Genomic DNA, 25,955 nt, shown 5'->3' with positions numbered 1-25,955 from the left:
TATGCAATGGCTTATTGAATGTTGACCTTAAACATGTTGAAGCCTGTTGAAGCCATTGGAAGAGCCTTGTTGAAGATGAGCTGGAGGAGTTGGGTGATGAATCAATTCAACTTGTTGAATCCTGCACCGCGTTGCCACGTGTCGCCATCTGGTTGGTTAAAACGCGCATGTGCTTTACAAGAGCAGACAAGGCGCGTGAAGAAGGAGAGGAAGCGGAGAGAGAAATGTTTAGTGGGTGGCACAGTACACGTGGCGCGTTATTACAGGCTGCTTGGATTTTTATCTTCTTAATAATTTGGACTCAATTATTTCATTGCAAATAATTTTTTTTTATTTTTTTTTTTACCAAAATTCGTGATTTTTTTTCTCTATAAATAGAGACTTGGATCATTTCATTTGGACACAGAAAAAAATCAAGTTTTTCACTCTCTTAATCTCATTATTAGTCTTTCTTTTAAAGTTTTAGTCTTTGATTAGTGAAATGGATCCCAATAACAATCAATTCAACACCCAAAATTCTTCTGATTACCCATTTAGCTACCAAAATCCCAACAATTATCAACACCCAAATCAATTTCTCAACCAACATCCCCAAAACCCAAATCAATTTCCCAACCAATATCCTCAAATTAGTTGTGTGTTGTGTGCTTGTTTGTTGTCTTGCATTTTAAGCTATTTGTGTGTCGCGTGCTTAGTTTGTTGTATTGCATTTTAAGTTAAGAAAATAAACATAAATTATTTAAATAAATATTGTTTTTTTTAAAAAAATTAATTGTATTATTTTAATTTAATTATAATCGATAATTATAATTTTATGTAATTATAAAAACAAAAATTAAATAAGAATAAGAAATAAAAAGTGGTGGGGTAGAGTGTTGAATGAAAACCATTGGAGTGGTAAAATTTGAATGGGTGTTGAATTAAGAGAGAGAAAATGATGTGGAGTGTTGGGAATTGAAAAAGTGGGTGTTGAAGGTTATTGAATAAAAATGACCATTGTACATGGTCTAAGAAATATGTACCCATATTTAATGTTTAACAACTAAAATACAATTGCCGTCAATGAAGTGGATATATATATATATATATATATATATATATATATATATATATATATATATATATATATATATATATATATATATATATATATATATATATAGGGTTATGATAGAAGACACCTTTTATGAAGGTGTCTTTTATCAAAGTTATAACTAAAAAGTGAAAATCACACCTTAAGGTGTGACTTGATAAAAGACACCACCAAAGGGTGGCTTGTAACATAACCCATATATATATATATATATATATATATATATATATATATATATATATATATATATATATATATATATATATATAGGGTGTATCAAATGAGAGGAGTTTTAAAATGAGAGGTGGGAGCATTAAATATTAACCATTTGATTAAAACTAACGGTCCAGATCTTGTGTTGGCTTGAAATTGCAAATTTTGTCTCTTTTTCCAAAATCACGCGCGCGTGTAACTAGCGTATGCTCCAGCAATTACTTTCTCCCTTCTCATTTTGATTACCACCTTCTCTCTCCTCTTTCTCACTCTGTAACTCCTCCTTTCTCTTCTCATTTTTTAGAACCCTTTAATTTTACAAGCTCCCTTTAATTTTAGAACCTCTTGCAATTGACTGGTTGGTGTTCATTTTATTTCTTGAATTGAAACTGAAAATTATATCAGCAAAACAGTTAATCTTTGATTGAAGATTTGAAGTGATATTGTATTTCGCTTTGTTTATTTCTTCCAATTTATGCAGAACAAAAAAAAAGGAAAATATAAATTTATTCTGAAAAACTTATTGAAACTTTCATCGTCATCTCATCCTTGACCGATCTGCAAAAAAACCTTTAACAGTTAATCCTTGACTGATTTTCCAAATTTTAATATTAAAAAAATGACCTTTAACATTTTTTTATTTGAAGAACCTAACCAATTATTTGATGGATGATTCTTGAAGAGAAGAGGATGTTACTAAAATAGATGAGAAGATGCACTGAAGGAAGAAATAAGAAAAAGAGACAGGTTGCGCGTGGGTGAGGATTGGAAGGGATATATCCAAATTAAATAAAAAATACGATCTGAAGAGTTTGTTTTAATCCAAGGGTTGTCCTTTAATGCTCTCACCTCTCATTTTAAAACTCCTCTCACTTGATACACCCTATATATATATATATATATAATTGCTCTGATACCAACAGTTCTCTTTGTTGCTCGTATAGTGCAGTTAAATAGAGATTCACAGGAAGTTTCACAATGTTTAATATTTAAACTGGAAAATATGTTACATGCGGAAGCAAAAGCGTGTCCACACAAAGAAAACAAAGATCCCTTATATAGGAAAAAGATTCACTATTTGAATCATAAAACCTAAGCCGCCGGTAACCGGTCAGAAAAACGACAACGAAATTATTGCTAAAGCCGGGTGCTCAAAGGGCCCCATCGACACTTATCACAATAATCAAAACAAGACAAAAAACTTTAACAAAAGAAAAAGCAAAAGCTAAAGCTGATACAGACTAAAGCAAAAGCTGAAAATGACATGGACAACGATGTTTTGTCTTGGAAAAGATTCTTTCTTCAATAATTCCCATCAATTATGCCAGACAGTTGTTGGCAACTATTTTCGTTTCGTTGCGGCTGTCTCTATCATAGAATCCCAAAAATCTCCCATGGTGGGTTCTGGCTGAGATTCACCAGCAAGGACGTCTTCTTCAATCTCTTTAGAATCCTTAGAGGATATTGACATATTATCGTCTTCTGGGAAAGACTCAGAGAATTGTTCTTTCATAAAATCTAAAATTCTGACTTTGATTTGGTCATTATCTTCTTGCGGATATTTCTTCTGAAGATAAGATTTAACTTCTTTCATAGAAAAGCTCTGAGGGTTAGGAGTTTTGACTCCTTTGCTTTCGTCTAATTTTGTAGACTTAATAATGTTTGACACAATATTTTTAATATCATCTGGACTCATATTAGTCCAGAACTTGTAAAAGAAATGTCTTTCAAGTATAGGGATATTATATTTATCCTTTGAAACCATGATATTCCATTTCCAAATCCAAGGAATCTGAAATTTGCAGAAGAACAAACAAGGACACTGTCCTGTGATAAGCTTATTGGAAGCTACCTTTGCAATTAAAGGACTGTGATTACACCAAGAAGTATACAAATTTTGTATTTCTTGAGGTAAAATTTCAAGAGATGGACCAAATTTTTGCCACCAAGAAAAAAACCAATTTGGAATGTGTTTTTCAACAACTTCAGGATTAACCGAAAAGAACCAAGAATGCTTGTTCTTAGGGTTTTGATAATAAAACATGTGAGTAAAGGCACTAATATAATCCCAATAATTGAAATTTACAATTTGATTTTGGCCATCTTTAATAGCCTTTTCAACGTTTGGGGTAAGACCCCATTCTTTAGGTAATAAAATTTTATTAATATGGCATTTCGAAAAACTTATAAAGTTTTGGGCATTGTTATTATGATGATTATGCGTTATGGTTATTGAACCAGTTGCTAAAAGTAGCATTTCAAGATGAGGTCTGGATTTTCCAGCCTTACCAGGGTAACCTCTGGTGTCAATATATCTTTCTTTAATGGCCCAACCATCAGAAAGACAAAGGTCATCATCATCAATATACATGATGGTTTCCATGATGGGGTTCTCAAGATATTCCTGAGAAGATTCCTCAAGCGTGACTTGCTTATAGGTTATAACCTTGTCTTTTGAAGATGATGAAGATGCTTCATCTTTCTCTTTTTTGATATGAGAAAAAGTTGGTTTACCTTTGTTGTACTGGACAACTGACCAATCTCCTATTAGGGGAGTGGTATTTTCAGGTTGGGGTAACATATTATTACTCCCTTGACTAAAACCTCGGCCATATTGACCTCAGCCTCCTCTTCCCCTATAAGGGGTTGTCATTTCCCTGCAAAAATTCACGAGTTAAAAAATCAGCAAGGGAATTATTTTCGCCTTTAATGAATTGAATATCAAATTCGAAAACAGATAATTGAGCTTGCCAATTAGCAAATATTTGTTTTGCTACTAGATTTTTAATATCCTTTTCAATAATGGATTTAGCAGAACTACAATCAATTCTTAGTAAAAATCTTTGATTAAGTAAATCACTTTGAAATTTTGAAATACATTTGATAATAGAAAGCATTTCTTTCTTAATTGTAGAATACTTAGATTGAGTAGGATTCCATTTTCCTGAGGTAAAGCGAACCAAGACCTCTTTATTGTTATTAGGGGTAACTTGCTTAAGAATTCCCCCATACCCCAAATTAGAGTCGTCTGTTTCAACAATCTTAAAATAATTAGGATTGGCAAGAGAAAGACAAGGCAAACATTTAACTTTGCTCTTAATTCTTTGGACAGCTTGAGTATGATCATTAGTCCAAGGTTTAGGATTATTTTTTAACCTATTGTAAAGAATTGCGGTGTCTTTAGACAAATATTCGTAGTAGTCTGAAATATAATTTAGACTTCCTAAAAACCTTTGTAATTGGGTTTTATCAAGAATAATATCAGAAAATTTAGAAGCAAATTCAATACTTCTATCTATAGGAATTATAGTTCCTTTATCAATGGTATGACCTAAAAATCTAACTTTAGTTTGGAAAAGTTTCATTTTAGGAGCAGAGACAACAAGTCCACTGCGTTTAACAATTTCTTTAAATATTTTCAAATGTTTAATATGTTGATCTATAGTTTTTGAAAAAACTAAAACATCATCAATATAAACAATAATGAAATCTGAGTATTTCTCGAAAATATCATTCATAATTTTTTGAAATTCAGAAGGGGCATTCTTGAGCCCAAAAGCCATAACAAGCCATTCATATTGGCCAAAAGGAACTGTAAAAGCAGTTTTATACCTATCAGATTCTTTAATTTGAACCTGCCAATAACCTGATTTCATATCAAATTTTGAAAATATAGCAGCAGTTGCTAATCTATCAAGCAAATCTTTTTTGTTTGGAATAGGATACCTAATCCATTTTAAAACCTTATTAAGGGGTTTATAATTTATAACAAGTCTAGGAACTCCTCGTTCCTTCTCAGCAGCGTTATTAACATAAAAAGCTGTACAACTCCAAGGAGATTTAGATTTTCTAATTAAACCTTTGTCAAGAAGAGACTGAATTTCTTTTCTACAAAGATCTTGATATTTATCATTCATTTGAGCCGGTCTGGCTTTAGTAGGGATTTTACTTTCATTAAAGTCATCTATATAAGGCAAAGAAACAGTATGTTTTTTCCTATCCCAAAAAGCATTAGGAAAATCATTACAAACTTCATTTTTAAATTGAAGTTCTAAAGACTTGATTTGTCTTTGTATATCAATCTTATTAAGTTGTTCCTCAATATTAAGAAAACTAATTTCTTCTTTAAGAAAACATATCTGTTTTTCTTTTTTACTAAGAATATCTTTAACCTCGTTAATCATCCTAGTATGAGGATCAGTAATAAATTCAAAAATAATATTTTGACTATTAATAGAAGTAGTAATACCCTTCTGATCTATATTTTTAATAGGCATAATATTGTTTAAAAAAGGAGTGCCTAATATAATTCTATGAGTCAGGTTTTTAACCAAAATGAAATGAGTAGGTAAACAAATATTTTGATTACAATATAAGTATTTGAAAGTTTATAATTAACTTGAAGTTTATCTCCTCCAGCTTGGGTAAGAGACTGAGTGGTTTTTGAAAAATATTTGGTAGGAATTATCCCTTCTTGAATGCAGTTAAGATCTGCACCACTATCGACTAAAGCAATTTCATTTTTAAGAATATATTCTTTATTAATAACTAATGTTATTTTAATAAACCATTTTTGAGAAGTTACTCTTTGAAGAGTGGCAAGAAAAGTATTATCAGAAGAAGATTTTTCTTCAGAGCTTGAAGCTTTTAATTCTTCACTTTTAGGATTTTCTAATATAGAAATTCTTTGAGATAAGGAATTATTATCTCTTTTAATTTGAGCTATTTCTGATTTTAAAAGATTTATTTCTCTTTTAAGATCACTAGTTGAAACAGGGGTTTCTCTAATATTAGATTCTTGAAATCTAGATAGGACTTCACTTATTCTATACGGGTGTTCAATAATTTGAGGACCCTTATCTTTCGAATTATCTTTGATAAGAAATTCTAACATTTTTCTTTTCAGATTATTATCTGATATAGATTCAATAGCTTTTAAAGCTTGATCATGGTCAGCAGTAAGAACATTAAGACCATTCATTTCAACAATTTGTTTCCAATAATCAATTTCACTACTACATTGACAACTATTATTGTCAGAGTCAGAATTTTCTTTGGATGAAGATTCTTCAACCATGTCAACCTCATTTTCAGAGGGTTCAGATTCATTGTCTGAATAAAGAAGAACTTTCTCAAGTTGATTTCGAAGATGTTCATCTTCTATATCATTGAGCTGTTTTTTTGTCCAACACTGAGTAGCATAATGACCACTCTTACCACATTTATGGCAATTAACATTCTTAGCAAAATTGCTAGCTTTTCTTTTCTTTTTAGAACTAGGAAAATTTTCTCCTTTATTCTTAGAGTGAGTATCTCTAGCTTTCTTCTTATTAGAAGATTTATGGCGTTTATTACACTTATCAGGAATAATATTAGAAGAGCTATTTTTCTTCTTTCTTTGATTATCAATATTGGATTTTCCAATATCAAAAGCAAACTGTTCACAAAATTCACCCAATTGATGTTTTTCAGTTAATTTCTGTTTCTTCAATTGGTTTTTTAGCTTTATGTCATTACATAAAGATAATCCTTCTTGGATACAGGTATTAGTAATTTGACCATAGGTCAATCCCGAGTAATTAATATTTACTCCGTCATTTTTGTTTCTCAGGGCTTGCCTAATTTTTTCAGCAAAAAGATGAGGTAAGCCATCCACGAATTTTGCTTTCCAATGATCCGCATTAGGATTCTTAATCATAAATAATCTAGATAAAAAGGTATCTTTATACCATCTAAAATGTGTCAAAGAGGGACACCTTAAGTTTTGTAATAGAGTAGCTATTCTTTCTCCTACTGACATATTACCACCCACAAAATTGTTTAAAATAGCAAGACACAAAGTATAGACTGCGTCTTCTTCATTGGTTCTAGTACTCATACCAGTTATTTCATCTTTAACAATTTTTTTGTGAGAAATAATTTCTTCCTTTTGTTCCTCATTAAGGTAAAAATCCCACCAACCTCTGAGTTGGCCAACAAAACCGACGGTTATAAAAATAGCAATATTTTTATCAGGATTTCCCTGTTGTTTACAAATCGTTGAATACATCAACATTTTTTGAGTCAAAGTGATAATTTGTCTTTCATTTAATCCATCAATATTCCATTCATAAATGGATCTACCCGAATAAGAGTTTTGGAAAAAGTCTTGATTTTCTTCATAAAGTAAATCTTGAGGAGACGGTCTATCGTAATAATACATGTCGACCGGTTTTTTGGAATAAACAGGATTAATATCAGCCTTTTCATTAAGACTATGATCTGCAAACATAGTTACCAGTTGATTAATATTATCTTCATAATTATCAAAAAGATTTTCTTCATTATTATTAGACTCTTTGAATTCACTATCAGAATCATGGTCTTTAGAAATAACATTAAGATTCATTTTCTTAAGTTTTTCTTCTAAAATGGATATAAATTCAGTAGAATCATTATCAATTTTGAAACCTTCAATTTTAGTAGGAGGTTGGATAATAGGAGTTTCTTCAAAAATTTCTTGAGACTTTTGTGGTTCTTTTTGCTCAAGTTTTTCCAAAATAATTTTTTGGTTATTAATTTGATTTTCAACTAAATCTTTTTATTTAGAAAGATCTCTATCGAGAGATAATAATTGATCTCCTATACGAGTAAGATAAGCATTAGAAAAATTTTGAGATCTAATAATCAAATTCAATTCATGCAAAGTTATTTGAGTATTACTAGCCCTTTGGCTGATAACAGTCTGAATGTAAGGATTAGCTTCAACATCTTTTCCTAAAAGAATAGTTTTTCCTTCAGGTGGAAAAATATTTTGAATAGGTTCTTCTTCACCTTGAATTGTCCAAGGTCTAGATTTTATAGTTAAAATTTCATTTTCAGTTTTGTCTAAAAAATAGGTTATAAACCATTCTACCAAACGAACAAAATTCTGAGTTTTGTTTAAATGATCATAATACTCATCTTTAAATTGACTACGTTCCCAACTAGGGAATTTCTTAAAAAACCAGTTTCTAAATTCAGAATACTTATCAAGCATAAATTCATCATTTATGAATTTTCTCCAATAACTATTGGGTGTAAGATCCATAAAACAATTAAAAATCTGATTCAGTGGGGGAGGTTTTACCTTCCTTTTGACTAGTATTAGTCTCATAAACTGCATAAGGAATTTAATGTTCACTTAAATTTATGTGATCAACAGTTTCTAAATCATTTTTAGATCTGGAAGATGAAGCTTCAGAAAAAGATTTTCTTGAAATATTACTAGGAACCGAGTAAAAGTTATTTGACGAATAACGTGAAGATATACTTCTAGGTATTTTACAAATTCTTTGAGGAGTAAATCTAATTTCAACATCTCCATCAGTAGTTTGAACAATTTGTTCAACATCTCTATTCATGATAGGATCAGGGTTCACGATACGAGGAAGATTCCAATTTTCAGGGAATTCTAATTCGTCCCACCTTATTAGTCTATTGGTAGCAACCTTAGAGGTCAACAAATTAGTATTAACCAACGTCGTGGTTCCCGGATGACTTATTTGTCTAGCCTTAGGATTAAGGGTGTTTAACACCTTAAAATATATCCTATAGCAAACAGTCATAATTTGACTTCCAGCTTTAAAATCATAACCATTAGTATGAATATTCATTTGCAAAGCTTCAAATAAATGTTTATCAGACAAAGATAAACTTAAATCAGGTGCTATATCAAAATAGACTGGACCATGACATAAACTGGTCTCTATAACAGCAGCTAAAGATTGTTTAAAATCATTACATCTGCCATCTCTAACATAGGCCATTATACTGGTATTTAAACCAAGCAGAGTTAAGGGTCTAATAGCAATTTGTATTAACCCAACATGTATATATTTATAGTCTTTGAAGGATTCTAAATCCTTTTTACATAACAAGAAAATATTCTGAGAGTCTTTAGATATGCGAACATTTTGTTCAATGGTCTTAACTGCCAATCTAGACTTAAAGTCAAACATCCCAAAATTATAAATTTCTTTTTTAGGAACAGATGGTATTACCCATTTGTTTAATTTTTCCAAATTATTTGGGAATTCAACCAATTCTTGATTGGTAGTAAGATCATTTTGATCTGGTTCTTCCATAAGACAACAAAGGGCGAACAGTGTTATGACATAGTTAAATAACAAAGTAGAACAAAGTATTAGAACTTTCTCATGATCATAGTAACTAAAAGTTTAGACTTAAAAAACTTTTATAAAAGTCTCTAAACCTATCAACCCGTAGGGATAGAAGAGCAAAGCTCTCAACGAGACATCGAACGTAGTAATCTGACAAAAATTCAAGTTAACAACAGACATCAAATATCTCTAACTCCCTCCCCGGGAAAAAACGAGATTTTTGTCTGAAACAAGAATCACCAGATCCGTCCCAAAATTCTTTTATGTTTAAAATAAAAGTTATTATGATCATGACAATGTTTTTAATACTTATAATTACTAAGTTAAAAACTAAGTCATAACAACAGTTTAGCCTCTAATTGTCATTTAATTAGAGTTAGGAAGAAGAGAGGTACCTGGACTGACAAAATGATAAAGGCGATGATACCAAGAGTTCTCTTTGTTGCTCGTATAGTGCAGTTAAATAGAGATTCACAGGAAGTTTCACAATGTGTATATATATATATATATATATATATATATATATATATATATATATATATATATATATATATATATATATATATATATATAAAAGAAGGGTCTTTGTTAAAATGTAATGCTAAGAAGAGGAATATCTAAAAACATCACACAAATTATAATGATTTTGTGTATCTATAATGAAGACACCTATTTTTGGATACTTAAATAAGTTTTACATGCACACATCACTCATTTATAATATTTTTTTTAGATCTAAATGCACTTTTGATCCCCCATATTTTAACTTCAACGAAATTTTGATCCCCCTATTTTAAAAACCATTATTTTAGTCCCCCTATTTTACATTTTTTGAGTTTTTTTTTATCCCCAATCAATTTTGGTGATTTGGTGGTGTGTTGTCTAATCCAGTTTCCATGTCATCACTAACATTTTCCATGTCATTTATTATAATAAAAAATCAATAAAGTTAATTAGATTTCAGTTTCATAACTGTTGTCTCTTGGATGTTTTCTCTATTTGTTGGGGTTTCATCGTTTTGTTTTGGTGTTTTTCGGGTGTTTTTTTGTGTGTGGATGTTACGCCTATATGCGGCATCTTTGTAGTTTGTTTACTGCCTTTGTGTGTCTTGCTAGAGATTAGTTTCAATAATATTTCTTGATTCAAAAAATACATTAAGTTTGATCAACACAATAGACAAAGATAAAGATAACCTACATAAGTGAGTTTGACATCGCATCTTACCCTAAACCTTGAGGAATTAGGTATATAAGTCATATTGCTTATATGGTGCTCAACATCTATTATTGTATCGAATGTGAGACTTTAACTCACATTTAACATACTAAGATCTCCTGCTCAAGTATGAGACACTTCACATTCAAGATCTACTACCAAGAATCACTCATGCTTCCCCCACAAAGTCGATCTGAGACATGATGTCATCGTTGTACCTTACAGTAAGCCAACATTAATGTAGATCTACTCATTAGACAAAGAGCGGTCCCACAACCTAGTATTTTAAATATGACGAAATTCTATGACATACCTCACACGAGTATCATAAACAAAGAAAGAAGAATAAATTAATATTTAAAATTATTAAAAGAAAGAAGAATAAATTAATATTTAAAAATTTAACAAAAAAAAGTTACTTTAAAAATTGGGATAAGAATGATGAGATACGGGTGGCACTTTGGTGACATTAATGTCACGGTGACATTAAATTTGAACCATACATTACCATTGTCATTGCATCTGGGCCATACAACACATCTAATGTCACCTGATGTGTGGTCCAGAATTAATGTCACATAGTATTTCCCGATGAGATACTAGCGTAGGAACTAGTAACCTTCACTCTACTATGAAATGGAATTCACAATCACATAGATAGCTATGCGTCTTTTTCCTTTTCATTTTCTCGCCAACATACATATCAATATCATTGGAATTCAAACCCTAATTTTGGAATTCACGCTGATAGATCCTGTTTCTGTTTGTGTTCTATTTCTTCGTAAACCCTAATTTCTTTGTATAGAAATGGCGCAGGTTAACGATGATGATGTCCCAAACGACGTCGTGGTTCCTTCTCAGTCACTCACGGCGGAAACAACCTCCACTCAGAGGCAGCGACTGACCGGAACCCAGCTTCCCACTCTTCCCTTCGATCTCCTGCCTGAGATTCTGTGTAGGCTTCCGGTGAAATTACTCGTACAGCTTCGGTGTCTCTGTAAGTTCTTTAATTCTTTAATTTCGGATCCCAAATTCGTAAAGAAACATCTTCAATTGTCAACAAAGCGCCACCACCTCATGTTAACATCTAGAAACAACTTTGGTGAGTTCGTTCAGTATGATTTCCCAATGCCCTCGGTTTTTTCTAATTCTATAGTAACAACACAGACACAACTTTACCCTCCTAATATTATTACACGTCTACATAACTTTGTGCACGTGCTGGCCTCTTGTGATGGCATCTTTTGTGGCATGCTCAAACCTGGTTCTTATTTTTTGTGGAACCCTTCCATTCAAAAATTTAAGTTATTGCCTCCTTTGCCTCCTTCAAAAATTTTTGTGGTAAGCTTTGGGTATGATCCTTTCATTGATAATTATAAGGTCATCGTTGTTTCCTGCAAAAATCAAGTTAGTGTTAATACTTTGGGGAATGATTATTGGACAATAATAAAAGACCTTCCACATTCTTACCGCATTTGTGGACGGGGAGTTTTTTTGAGTGGCACTGTTAATTGGTTCGCATTATCTACTTTGAATTCTCAACGTGTCATTGTTTCTTTTGATTTGGAAAAGGATTCGTATCAAAATCTTTCAAAACCTGATTTGGTGAACTATAGTCAGACATTGGGGGTGTTGAAGGATTGCTTGTGTATCTTTGCAATTGGTGACATGTTTTTGGATGTTTGGGTTATGAAAGAATATGGAAACAAAGAGTCCTGGACTAAATTGTACACTGTTCCTCACATGGAAGATCTGGGTTCGTTTACCTACAACAGGGCTTTATATATTTCTGAGGATGACCAAATGTTGATCGAGGTTTATAATCGAAAAAGTAAAGAATTGAAGTTAGTTGTTTACGATTTCAAAAATGGTACTTTCAATATTCCTGAGATTCAAAGCAATCATGGGATATGTCCAAAAAACTACATCTACATTGAGAGTTTGATATCACCTTAAGCATGAGATTCAACTACAAAATCTATATGGTTAGTTTCTATTTGTGTTATTTATTTTTCGCTTGTTTTGATTATCGGTGATGTTGGACCATTGTTATTTACAGGTTGAATTTTTTTGTTATTTTCAATTGTTTTGTTAGTTTGAATTGTTGATTATCGCGCATCGTGCATTATATTTCAAATAGGTCATTTGATGTTAATATTTGGTTATGAAGATATTATAATGTTTGCTCACTACTCAAACTTCTTAATGTTTGCTTCAAATCTTGCATTATGGACTAAACTGAGTATGTTATATAATACTATTGTGATGTCACTTTTTAAAAAGAATATTCAATTTTAGCCCATACGTAGGTTTGAATATTAGTGGTAAATAAGTGTTTTAGCAATTAGGTGCATTTTGAATATATTAGATGTTTTATAGTGAATCTATATTCTGTTGCTTGTTGCTTTCGAATTCGACAATGTCATTCACTTTTGTTCATGTTTCTGTTTAATGCCACCCCACAGTTTCTGTTTAATGTCATTCACAGCTTAGTTATGTTCTTTTTCTGCTTTGTGTTTGGATTTTTGTTATGCGGTGGAAGAACATGAAGAACAAAGCATAGAAAAAACTTGTGATGTAAAGAAAGTAAAATGACCATTGATGATATTCATTGCTCAAAATACAATGTTTCAAACAAAACTAGTGGCAAAAATCTAACTAAGTTGTTAATTCGCTTTTGTTTTAAGAAGTCATCAGAATGTTGGCACAGGCGTTTGAAATGGATTATGACTGAATCAGTTTGTTTTGCATTGTCGGATATTTGGGGCATTTCTCTATAAGTAAATGGGGCTTCTCTACCAATTAGCCTTTTCTTTTTCTTGGTGATGATGATAGTTGTGAAATTATAGGGTTCATAATGTCTAGGTTCTTTGTTTTCTCATTTTGGAAGATATAAAATCAATTAAATAACTAGAGATTGAGAGAGAACAGAGTCGTATCTTGAAAACTTAAATTTTCCGATGACAATCTGGGATTGACATAGTCATTCATTCTCTGAATTTGTTATTAGGCTTAATTGACAAAAATTGTGTGATGATGATAGTTGTGAAATTATAGAGTTCATAATGTCTAGGTTCTTTGTTTTCTCATTTTGGAAGATATAAAATCAATTAAATAACTAGAGATTGAGAGAGAACAGAGTCGTATCTTGAAAACTTCAATTTTCCGATGACAATCTGGGATTAACATAGTCATTCATTCTCTGGATTTGTTATTAGGCTTAATTGACAAAAATTGTGTTATATACTAGTCTAGTATGATAGTGTTGATTAATGCAAATGAGTAATTAAATAATTAATGTATATGTAGCTCATGGTACAAGTGAGTTGCATCTCAACTTGGGATAATATGTGTTTGGTTGGGTTAATTGTCGAAGGAGCCCACAAGATAGGAATACATTTTCTTAGATTTTATAGTTGTTTTTTTTTCTCTCATTGTTTTTTAAAATATTTCTTTCTCTATTGGTTAACTTGAACTTGTTTCATATTATGCTAGTTTATGGCTCAATCTCAGAACTAATTTCTTAGAAACACCTTTACTTACTATGGAATTGTCTTACTCTTCTTCTCTCTAGTATATAGTTCTCACCTCTGCGATTCCAATTAATGCATCTTCCTCTTCTCTTGTGTGTGTGTGTGTGTGTCTATGAATGTTGAAACTCATAGGGTGCTATATCATCTTCTAAAACCTATTATAGAAATTTATTTCTCAAGACCCTTAAGTTTTAAAGTCACTGCACTTGTTTTTTGTGAGCATCATTTCTTACACCACTTGCTCTTTTGATTATGACACGCTTCACATTTTTGGGAAGAATTCTTCTTTAGATTTATGAAACTTATAGTGAAATTGTAAGTTATTCAAATGTAATCAATTTCAATTGCATTGTTCTTACTTGTTGTTGGTTTGAGGCTAGCTAGAAATTGTCCGAGTAATATTTGCCTAATAGTATGGATATTGTTTTCGGAATGTGGATATTGGTGTTCGTGTGGACTGAACGGTATCAAATAGAGTAGGAGATTGGTGCTGGTTTTTTCTGATTTAATAATATTAAACTGCATAATTATGCGTTAATTATGGAATGAGTTGATTGTGTGGTAGTTTTACCTAGTTGTTGGCTGCATGTATACCCTTGTTTTCTGTTTATGTCTATGACCTATATGATTAAATTTCTTGATTTGTTTGCCTGTTTGCAAAGAATATACCGAAAAATCGATGAAACTTGTATTTAGTGGATCCATTCATGTTTTCCAATTTATGTTTTTACCACTTTTCAAGGTATTCAAGGAACGAGACCCACAAGATAGGAAAAGAAGAATCATTCTCTGATTTTAGAATCCATTTCTTTTTCTCATTGTTTTTACAAGGTTTTCTTTCAATAATAATTAGCCTTCTAGCAATGCTACTTGGGTTTATATGACTATTGCATCTGTTGGTAAACTTGAACTTGTTTCATTTCTTATCATGCTAGTTTCTGGTTTACTCTTATAAACACCTTTATTGTGGATTGGCTTACTTTTTAGTTTATTGTTAACATTGGTGAAATGGCCTGAATATGATTGATATAGACTCTAGTGTCTAAGACTGTAGTTTCATATGTGTGTTGCATTATAATGTCTCAATATTATAGTTTTAATTACACCTAACGCCTCAAAATACGCCTTATAGACTTATAATGTTCTAGTTTAAATGACTCTTTTCAGGTTGGTTGTGTTTGTTCGTTTCAATACAAAGGGTTATTCAATGTTTGAACTCTTCACGTTCATTTTCTGGACTAGAGATTTGTTGAAGATGGTGGTGAACAAGGGTAATACTGTAATAGTTTTAGAGTTGAGTTTGTGGGGATGTGGAACCACATTCCCAAGTTCTATTTGATTATATCTTATGGAGTCAAATTAGGTAAGGTGAAAAATTTGTATGTTATAAACTTCTCTGTGACTTTATTGTTGTATGTTGTTTTTCTTGATGGAACCTAGATAGGTTGTGGTATTATGAAGCAAATTTAAATTGATAATTGGAGGATTTTTTAATTGCAAAATGCATTTGGATGTTGTATTTTTCTTGCAAAAATATATTTAGGGCCTGATAGTTTAAGGTTATTAAAAAAAACATTTTTGATGTTTTACTTGTGTTTGTGTATAAGGTTTTTCAAAATTTATTTTGTTAAAAATGAATTTTATGGATAAAATGAAAAGCTATATGGTTTTTATTTTTCATTTCTACGTTTCTTAATGGTTGCTTAAAGACGTGGTATCATGGATACCTCTTTTTTATGATTATGCACCCCGAAGTAAGTTCCTTATTTTCTCCTCATTTAAGATACTTTTAGTGATAAAAGAAATATTGAATCCATTAAGTTCTCTAAAATTAAGATACTTTTAGTGATAAAAGAAATATTGAATCAATTAAGTTCTCTAAAATAGATGGGAAAAACTTAATCTCTCGCATTGTAAATAAGAAATGAAAATAATTTATAAACAAAGACGCTCGTCACCTTACAAAACAGGTTTGTAAAGAGCTAATTATTTCCAATAAAAATAATATAACTTCTTGAGCGGTTCATTTGTTTTGGTTAAACCTTATTTTCTAAAAGATTTTGGGTCATCTACTTTCTCTAAAATCAATGTTCAAATATTTGGCCTAACTTGGTTGTTCAAACTTCCACATATATCATGGTCGATGAAGTAAAGAAAGGAGATATGTTTAATGGTATCTTTCATCTTAGTAAAAATGATAGGTTAAAAATTACATAAAAAGATGAATAAGTTTGGTAAATTTACATTTTTTCTGTATCACAGAAAATCTGGTACAAGATTACATCTCAACTTCTGTAACATGTCTATTATCTTTTATGTCACAAGTTATCCAACTTTATGTCACAAGACTAGCATTAGCAAGTAGTCATCACCAAAGGATAAAAGGCACATCCTTTGAACAGAACACAACATTTTAGGACCAAGTTAGTGATCACACCACGCTGTGCATTCTGCATAACACGTAAAATCTGCATGGATTTCATGTCACAGTAATATATTGATTATAGGTTAAGCATAATAAAGCGGCTTACAAAGTTTAATCTTCAAGATACATAACCAAGATTTTGTCTTGCATTAAATAAATGAGTCAAGTTTGAAAAGAAGCAAACACACGTACAAAATGTTAGACAAAGGATATGAAAATATACCCAGTAATTTTAGGCATTTAATGGGTACATCATACAGAATTATGAAATGGAAATCTAATTCCCAAATAACATTTGAAATTATGTAAGACCGACTATGGAGTTGGTTCCTTCAAAGTGACCTCTCATTTTATAAATATTTCAGCCATCGATCAGAAAATCAACTATCGATATTCTAACATGTCAAGTGTCATCTTATCAATTGGGCTAGGGTCGGACCGCAATGATGGCGAAATTTCCAACAAAAACTTTTAAACCTTCATCATATATTTAGAGTTTAGGGTGAGAAAGATTTTTTTTGTGTATATATATAACTATTAAATAACAGAGTATAAATACTCACACATATTGCAGGGCTACGTCTGGTGCAAAAGCTCTTCTATGGATTCATATTCTTTAAGATTATCAAGTATGTGATGAATTCTTGCAGACAGCTTGTCACTGTGCTCTTCGACAATTTTCATAAAAGACGTTAACTGTTCTTGATATGTTACACACAACCGTTTTTTAATCCGAAGCTCTATTGTTAGTTCCTGAATTTTCTTATCCTTCTCATCCTAAAACAAAAACAATGCAGAAAGCAATCAAGAAAATGTTAGCAAAAGCATCATTTTGTTTTACGAAACCTGGGATGTTATATAATATAACAGTAAAAATAACAATCAAATCTTTTTCTCACTAAGAAGAGTTATAAATGAAGAGAGAAAAATAGTACTAGTAAGAAGTTTGCCAAAGATAGAATATACGGTTAAATAAGAATTATGGATTTACCATTGTTTGGCGTGCTTCACGTGAAGAGACTACTAGTGGCCGATTATGATCTTTCACAAACTTTGTTATCACCCATTTTCCAGACTGATCATACTTGATATGAATCATCGCCTTACAACCTTCCCTTGTGCTGGCCCTTGGTTTACGAACTGTACTACATAAATTATTTTTTACATCAGTTGAAAACGACTTTTTACATCAGTTTGTAACCGATGTAAACTGATATGATGTGGTAAGTCCACATCCTTTCACATCAGGTCGCAACTGATGTGAAATCCTGAATTTCTACATCAGGTCCACTTGCACTGATGTAATAGACGCACTTTGAAATTTAAGCCTGCAGTTTTCACATCAGTTATATGATGGACACTGAAGTGAAACATGTATATTTCACATCAGTTTTCAATATCACTGTAGTGAAATAAATTTTTTTTTCTAAATATTTTTTAAATGGCTTATCAAATAAGCTTGACCCCTGCTCTTTTTTTTTTATAGTAATAAAATGAAAACAAATTATGTATAATTTTAATGCAAAAAAAAGAAGTTATATTATCTAATTGGATATTACATAATCAATCCTCAATTTTCCACGTCAATATTCCAATCTATAAAAGAGGCATATGAATACAATATAGCTAGTGTGAAAACTAAAACTAAAACCCCTATGATGTAAAACTAACCCTGCAATATTCCACTTCATATTCCTGCAGAATATACACAATCATATAAGCCTATCATAGTATGATATTTACACTAACTCAAGAAACAAATTTTATCAAAAAATACATAGCAAAAACTGTAACCATGTAACCATGAATTGCATAAGAGTTGAAATGCTTGGATCGCTATCGGAATAAGAGCTACATCTGATATTAAACTAACAACCACTAATCTGCAGCTGCAATACCCCAAAACCAGAAAATTCTGCTACATAATAGCATCCCACAAACCACACGAAACCCTGCAATTTCAACAAAATGGAACATGTGATGATAGAGATGAACCAGTGTCATAAGCAAAAGTATAAATGAATAATAAGGGTAGTTCCAAGATATAATTATTACTTCTAGTGATACTGATACAACCAAGTGGTTCACTGAATTATACAGCTAAACTATTATCCTGAAGTTCAACACTTGCAATAAGTGTTTCACATAATTGAATTCCTAAACCATAGACGACGAAACATGATGAATAGTAAAAAGGTAAATTAGAATTCTTAATTTTTTTTTTTATGATTTATGTCATATATCTGATCAAGTATATCCAATTGGCAAAAGAGACACGACTGTAAAAGCAAAACAATCATAGAAGCTCAAAGCCGAGAGGAAATCAATCACACAACTTGGTAGTTTTCTGTTAACAATTGTGTTCTCTGAGCATATTTAGGAGGATTACAACCCTCTAGTGACTTCTCGTGCATCGAAATATTCAATTTCACTTCAATTTCAACACCTAAGCATTCAAACTCACAAGAAATGGGAATCAGCGACTTCTTGTGCATCCGAAAGGGAAAGTATCACAATATTCTCTATTTAGTATCCTAAAACTTTAATTATTTCTAAATATTTTCAGTTATGCTATGGCATATATGCATGTTACAAAAATGGGAATCAACCAACAAATTCACAAGAAATGCTTTTGAAGTACCAAAAGAAAAGAAAGACTCATTAACCTTAATACTATTCTTTGGTGTAGAAATATATTAGAGAAAATAAGAAGAAATACCTCTAAATTAACAACCCAACAGTTTGCTCCTGATCCATATCCACGATGCAGATAGTAACCAGGTAATGTTCCATCCAAGCACACTGCAAGAAAGCAAAACTATTTAATGTTGAGAGGAAAGGAGGAGAAAGGTGTTGTATTGTTTGTAGGTAGCAGTTGCATTGTGGATAAGGGTGGGAGTAGAGGATTTCCATTACCCTGCAATAAATGATAGTTTGTCTATTTCCTAACATGTAGCATTATCAACAAAATTGCTAGTTCCCTAGTGGTAGTTAGTTTCACAAAGTCGTGCAGAATAGGAAGAAACACACTTTTTTAATAGGAAGTAACATATGTTACATGTCTGAAGACATACTATGTTGATAAGGAAATGTGCTCACCTGCAAGTATGTTATAGCCCAACGAAGATCTCCTTGAGAAATATTACTTAAAGTTGAAAGCCCCTACAAATGCAAATATACTAAAACATAAGCCGCTATGATGTCAACAATACCTCTACAAACAATGGATCAAAACCATTAAAAATAGCACAACCTCCATATAAGCTCTAAGGTTCCTACCTCAGCATCAAGGTAGATTCCTTCTTCTTTGCAGATGTATACTATTCGGCTGCTCATGATTTCTTCTGTCAGTGGCTTGAACCTGAATTTTGCACACCTTGAAGCAAGTGGTTCTATAATCCTACAAAAAAACGACAATCTTGTATAAAACCAATGTATTCCCTATTCTCAATAAAGTGCTGACAAGAACAATAGGAAAAAAGACTATACAAAGTATTGTTTTAGCTTTATAATTTTCCTTTGTATTGATCATGATATTTCATATTTGTGCATACATTTTAATTTTCTTGCTGATATAAGAAAAACAAAGTATGTAATACTGAAACTATAATAAAAACTTAATTTATTAAAACAATGGTAAATAAGTATATCAATTAAAATTTGATCTTAAACATATCAAAGCATTGGACAAAAATCAAAATTATTGAAAACCATGTACATCAAGGTGACTAAAACTCTCATTGAGTCCTTAAGAATGTGAAATTGAAAATGTCAGAAAAAAATCAGTAAATGGTTTCATAGAAAACTATGTACATGCTAATGTAGTTGCATATAAAAAAGAACCTAGTAACTTTAGAGTAAGTTTCCATCGTCCGCCTCAGTGCATTCTGTAACCAAATTAGGTGGCATGTAATTATATCACTTTATTAATTGAACAGGCAAAGCTAGGAATGAAAAACAGAGAAAACATACCTGGGCATCTTCTGTCATTGAATCAGCCTCATCCAGAACAATTATCTTATACGGTGGACACGAATAACCACTGAAATATCGGAAACCCAAAACATAAGTTACACAAATCTTATAAAAACTAAATCAAAATTACCACTTCTGCATGCTTTAAGAAGTGCCTCAACAACCTCCCCTGGAACAATCTGGTTTCAAGATTTTAGAAAACTCACAAATCAGAAACTCATCATCAAATTCAGTTGAATAATGAAAGTAATCTAAAACCTAAAACTCATAAATTAGATCAAACTTAAAAATTAGGATCATGATAGTAACAAGTCACTCAATAACAAATAAACACAACATTGTTTCTGTAACAAAACACACGATTCATATCAAATAAACAAGCATTGTCTCACTGAGTTGCGTCGGATACATGGATCTAACGACCCCCTAGTTCTCTATCAAATAAAAATAATCAAAATAATAATTGAAATTGAGATCAATGAAATGAAATAAACCTTCAAGTGAGCAAATTGAGTGCATGGTTTTACTAAAGATGCACAATTGTTCAACTTTAGTAAATATCGAACTTGTTTACATTTCAAAAAACTACTAGTACCAACCAATTGAGTGCATGATTTTTACCTTTCCCAATTATCAGTTATGTCACCAGTAGTTCTCCAACTATTTCCCACTTTAGCACCCCATTTAGCTGGATGCATATCTCCCCTAACAAACAAAGAAAGTTTGATTAGAAAGGAGTACTTAAAATTGGATGCTATAAAGCACTGGCACATATGTACAGCAGATCCGATATTGACATATACACCGATAATAATTTGAAAAAATGAGAGTGATTAAATGTAATCAAATGTGTTGATGTTAAACAGCTACGCGTGTCAGATACCTGATACACCTTCATTATGTGTTACGTAGATCAAAAGATAAACAAGATACTAAAATAGAATAATTACCATTCACATAGCGAAAAGAAGATTGGACGATCTGCCTTCATTAACGCCCGAGTCATAACAGGATACCTATACATAAGAAGGCATTGTTTTTCAAAATCAATGTATGAAATATTATAAGATGCAGTTCTATTAGGGAAACTGAAACACTAGTAGTAGGCAAAATTGCAAATATATTTTTGACTACCTCACAGTGGGCTTTGATTAACATATAGTATGAGCCGCCTAAGTTTCTGCTGAAGCGCCAACAAATTCGTCCTTGTACCATTAAGCAACTGAATCTGCCTCGCAGACTCAACCAAATCGGAATCAATAAGCCTAACTGTATCCTTCAATTCACGAATCCTCGCACAAAATTCATTCTGTATATTGTAAATAAGGTGTGCTAGTTAAATTGTGCAGTGTCACAATGGACCTAGCTGAATTTTCACAGAATAACCCGCAACAAATCCAATTTTCTTGTGATTTTCACAGAAGTTTTAGATATAGTGCAGTATTATTGTACAAGCTAATAAAGCCATGAAACTATACTGTTGTACATTGTTAGTGCTTTAATACAAACACATTTCACCTATATTTTTTTATCCAGTATCTTACTGATTATTGAATTAAATCAGAAGTTGACATGAGTTCTAAGTTCTAACCAAGACTTAAGAGAGAAGATAATCCTCTCATGGATCTATACTCCATGCCTTGTTACACTGCACAAACATTGGGCTTCTAAGATCCCCAAACATTTGTGTGCCTTACTCTTTAAATATATTATTTCGACCAAAAACAATCTCTAAATATATTAATCCTTCCAAACTTTCCAAACTGTTCTTTACTTGTCATTTGTTTATGGTTTGACTGAGAAACTTCCTAGGGACACTTCATCCAACTAGGCCTATAATTTGATCCCCCAAAAATACCAGATCCAAAATGTGTGCCCAAATTTACGTTTCAACTTCATGTGTGACCCAACATCCCAAGTCAAGAATCATTCTTTCAGCCCATATTGCAAAGCTTTGTTTTTTAAACAACCGAAAAAACAAAATGAAACTTTCATCAATTTTTCTCCAAACAAATGCAGATGGTATTGTAACAGTAACATCAATTATTATAGTATAAAGAAAAGGCACAAACAAGTAATACTAGTAAAATTACTTAAATTTCATTAAGAAGCTTTACACATTCACTTTCTAAAACAACCAAAGATATATTCCACCCAGGCCCCAGCCAAGGCTTATTACAAGGATTAGCAAACAAAGAATGCTTACAACATTCCCAAAATGAAAATAACAAAAGGATACTACCCTAATACTAAATAAAGCGGGTGGTATCCCTTACCACCTCCTCTAATTTAGTTGTTCAACCACAAAGAAATAAAAATAAGTTCCCTTCTGCTAACTTCTATTACAGTAGATGAATGGTCAAAAAACATATCAAAAGTACATAAACCAAACACCACAATAACTAAAGAGACATAAATTGAAGGGCCATTTTAAAATATGCCCTTAATTGGCCTCTAAAACAACCAAAAATCGACCCATTTTTCCCTAGCAGCATACTATTTAATATCCTAGTATACTATTGAGGTACTAAACTACCCATTAAGATCCTGCAACTCACCCTGCGCTTCAAAGAATGACGACGATCTAAACGAGATCTCCTTAACCAGATGAAGCTCAACCACATCAAGATACTGCGAAAGCTTCTCCTGCAAAACTGCGTTCTCAGCAAAAGTCGAAAACGGACACGCCGAACGGAACGTAGCGCCTTCTTTGAGATGAAAATCTTGTTTGAAGTAGAGCGAAGGAACTTCACGGAGACACGCGACGAGTGCTTCTCCGGCACCGCCGTCGTCGGAGATAGTTGAGATCTCGTTGTTAGCGTTTCACGAATTGAAAAGAGGTAAGGGTTTCACGAATTTTTTTGAACAACAAATGGGTTAGGGTTTCACGATTTAAAGGTCAGAGAGAGAGAGAGCTTACCAGAGGAAACCACTGATTGAACTTGGACGGTGAGGTTGGAGATTCACGATTGGAGCTTGGACGGTTAGCTTTGACGGTGAGCTTTGGAGGTTTCATGTTTGTTTTTTGACTGAGTGAAAAAGTGAAGAAGGAAAAATGTGGATCTGTTTTGCGATAGGGAAAGGGATAAGGTAAAAGTGAAACCATGTTTTCCCATCAGGCAGTCTCTCACCACTGATGTGAAAAAAGTTAGACAAAGTTTTCACTCAAATTGCGAAAATGCCACCGCGTGTTTTTCCCCTCATTTCAATTATCAACTGATGTAAATGTTATATGCTATCAGGAATTCCCATCAGATGCTTATGTCAACTGATGTAAAAACTTATAGTGTATATCTTTCCCTTCAGATTTTTTTTGTGCTGATGTGAAAACTTAAACACCATTGATGTAAAATCTATATTTTGTAGTAGTGGACCAAGTTTCCCTTGTATGCTGACACAATGACCCTCCTTATTACATCCAAACCTGTGGGCGAGAATCCTTCCATCTCTTTCTGAGCTCCGACAAGACATCACACGCATGACAAATCCCACATGTCAGGCATATTCATCATAAAATATCTTAGCAGCATCTTCAGATACAAATTCCATGCCTTCATATGGTTACTTAACAACACGGTCATGATCAGAGATACCCAACTCTCTCCCAGAATAACTCATTGCCGATCTACACCCATCATTCGGTTCCACTGTCACAAAATAATTTATGTTTTGAACACATCAAAAAATTTCATGCAAAAATAAGTTATGCATGGCATGATGACATAACGTTTGTGTTGATTGCTTTAAATGAAAAATGGAGAAAGAACTTAAATTCAAAGAATTCTGCTGTTTAGCTGCAGAGAAGCAAAGAAATCAAGAAACATATAGTTATTAGAGGCTCTAAAGGTTTTTTCTCCCTAGGATAACCTGTACCGGCGATGTCTTTTTGAGACAGACTACTGGTTTCTTACGGTTTTTGTCATGGATCTTGTATGAGGTATTGAAAGGATGTTTGCTAAGAGGGGTATTCCTTAACCAGAAGCTCTTTCCCACCTGCATCGCCTTTTCCTTCATTCAACTATCGAATAAAAAATTCATTGTATTCAGGATCCTAATCCCCTTCATAATTTTCATTTCATTAAGGGTCCTAATCACCTTCATAATACTAATTCATTTTGGAATATAAATGATAGGAAAACATCATAATTCCATTCATCTTTCTCAGTGTCCCAAATTCCAAGTTGAAATGTTTGGTCTTGAGTCTTGCATATGCTCTGTTGGAAATCCTATTTTTGGTTCTTATTTACGACATAGAGAATTTGTTATTCACCAGGGTACATGGCTACAGCACATTGTAGGATTAAGCTTTGTAAAAATATAAACCCAACACACACACAACTAGACAACACAGAAACTAAGTAGCATGCAACAAATTAAAAATCGTAACTCCGACTTTCTACTGTTTTTAGCATCGCTTAAGATCTGAAAGCATTAAGTTCTTGATTAAAAACAATTATCAAATGTTTACAAACTTGTCAAGAGTGATATAACTTAAGATAGATTGTTATTCTAGTTCTAGATTCAAGAGTTCGTGTCCAAATCATCTTGAATCTCATTGAAAGCATTAAACATAAGAATAACAACAATATTGAATCATTAAGCTAGAACCTTATACATTAAAAGATCAAAAGATTACATAATAGCTTGTTTGTTTATCTCAATACTACAAGAGTAGATAATAGCTACACATAGACATGTAAACTATGCAAAGGATGAAGGAAAGATGAAGATTCCATGTCAAGATCCTTCGTGTCCAAAGTGATCTTGAGTTGAATCTACTCCTAAACCACTTGCTTTGTGTTTCTCTCTTTGAAATAGCTCTAACCTCCCTCTTAGAATGTATGAAAATATCTTAATAAAACAGTGAATGGTCCAAAAGAGAGGTAAAACTTCTATTTAAATGGGCTGTGTTCGTGTAATCTCGCTTAAGCGAGATAAATCTCGCTCAAGCGAGAAGCCTAAATATCCAATCATGACCAATGAGAAGTCTTGCCACGTAGCCCTTATCCCTGATGAAGTTGCATCTCGCGTAAGCGAGCTGGAAGCGAGCCAGAAGCGAGTTCTTGAAGTTGCTCCCTGGAGAAATCTCGCGTAAGCGAGTTGCACTCGCGTAAGCGAGGTTGCTTCAACCTTAAACCACCCTTGAATCATGCTTGAGCGACCTTGGGAGCGAGATGGAAAGCGATATTATCAATTGCTCCCTGGAGAAATCTCGCGTAAGCGAGATTCTAAATTCCACAAGCGAGCTGGAAGCGAGATGTTCAGATGCTCACTAGACTTTTCTCGCTTAAGCGAGGTGATCTCGTGTAAGCGAGTTTTGCTTGGTTCACACACTTGAGTTTTGGTCCTTGCTTGTCATT

The 25,955-nt window shown here is 32.4% G+C and overlaps 2 protein-coding genes, 1 long non-coding RNA gene and 2 pseudogenes across 5 annotated transcripts; 1 reads left to right on the top strand and 4 right to left on the bottom strand.

Annotated features, from left to right (window-relative positions):
• Positions 1–5,357: 5,357 nt before the first annotated feature.
• Positions 5,358–7,694, bottom strand: LOC146935006 (uncharacterized; annotated as a pseudogene).
• Positions 7,695–11,275: 3,581 nt separating this feature from the next.
• On the top strand, positions 11,276–15,714 carry LOC146935005 (F-box/kelch-repeat protein At3g23880-like). 2 transcript variants are annotated; one of them, XM_085750237.1, is made up of 3 exons: positions 11,276–12,546; positions 12,598–12,647; positions 15,363–15,714. In XM_085750237.1, exons 1-2 carry the CDS (start codon positions 11,470–11,472, stop codon positions 12,616–12,618), a joined length of 1,098 nt encoding a protein of 365 aa, XP_085606363.1. In that variant the 5' UTR covers positions 11,276–11,469; the 3' UTR covers positions 12,619–12,647; positions 15,363–15,714. The 2 variants fall into 2 exon arrangements, with proteins under 2 accessions (XP_085606363.1, XP_085606362.1); XM_085750236.1 differs by having other exon boundaries at positions 11,276–12,647.
• A 1,030-nt stretch (positions 15,715–16,744) lies between these two features.
• On the bottom strand, positions 16,745–24,594 carry LOC146935002 (protein FAR-RED IMPAIRED RESPONSE 1-like; annotated as a pseudogene). The gene is made up of 4 exons (XR_015033047.1): positions 24,507–24,594; positions 23,967–24,242; positions 17,612–17,763; positions 16,745–17,397 (listed from the first exon to the last, which is right to left on the bottom strand). The product of XR_015033047.1 is annotated as a protein FAR-RED IMPAIRED RESPONSE 1-like (transcript).
• On the bottom strand, positions 19,566–20,740 carry LOC146935004 (replication factor C subunit 4-like). The gene is made up of 5 exons (XM_085757350.1): positions 20,593–20,740; positions 20,434–20,507; positions 19,900–20,020; positions 19,720–19,782; positions 19,566–19,601 (listed from the first exon to the last, which is right to left on the bottom strand). Exons 1-5 carry the CDS (start codon positions 20,608–20,610, stop codon positions 19,566–19,568), a joined length of 312 nt encoding a protein of 103 aa, XP_085613476.1. The 5' UTR covers positions 20,611–20,740.
• On the bottom strand, positions 21,216–21,881 carry LOC146935003 (uncharacterized). Its single transcript, XR_015030095.1, has 3 exons — positions 21,730–21,881; positions 21,546–21,611; positions 21,216–21,300 (listed from the first exon to the last, which is right to left on the bottom strand). It is a non-coding gene; the product is annotated as an uncharacterized LOC146935003 (long non-coding RNA).
• Positions 24,595–25,955: the final 1,361 nt, after the last annotated feature.

Source organism: Medicago sativa, chromosome 3, assembly GCF_051527215.1.
Source record: "Medicago sativa cultivar Bolivia chromosome 3, Bolivia_mono, whole genome shotgun sequence".
Lineage (NCBI taxonomy): Eukaryota > Viridiplantae > Streptophyta > Magnoliopsida > Fabales > Fabaceae > Medicago > Medicago sativa.
This window is presented reverse-complemented; position numbering and strand designations above follow the sequence as displayed.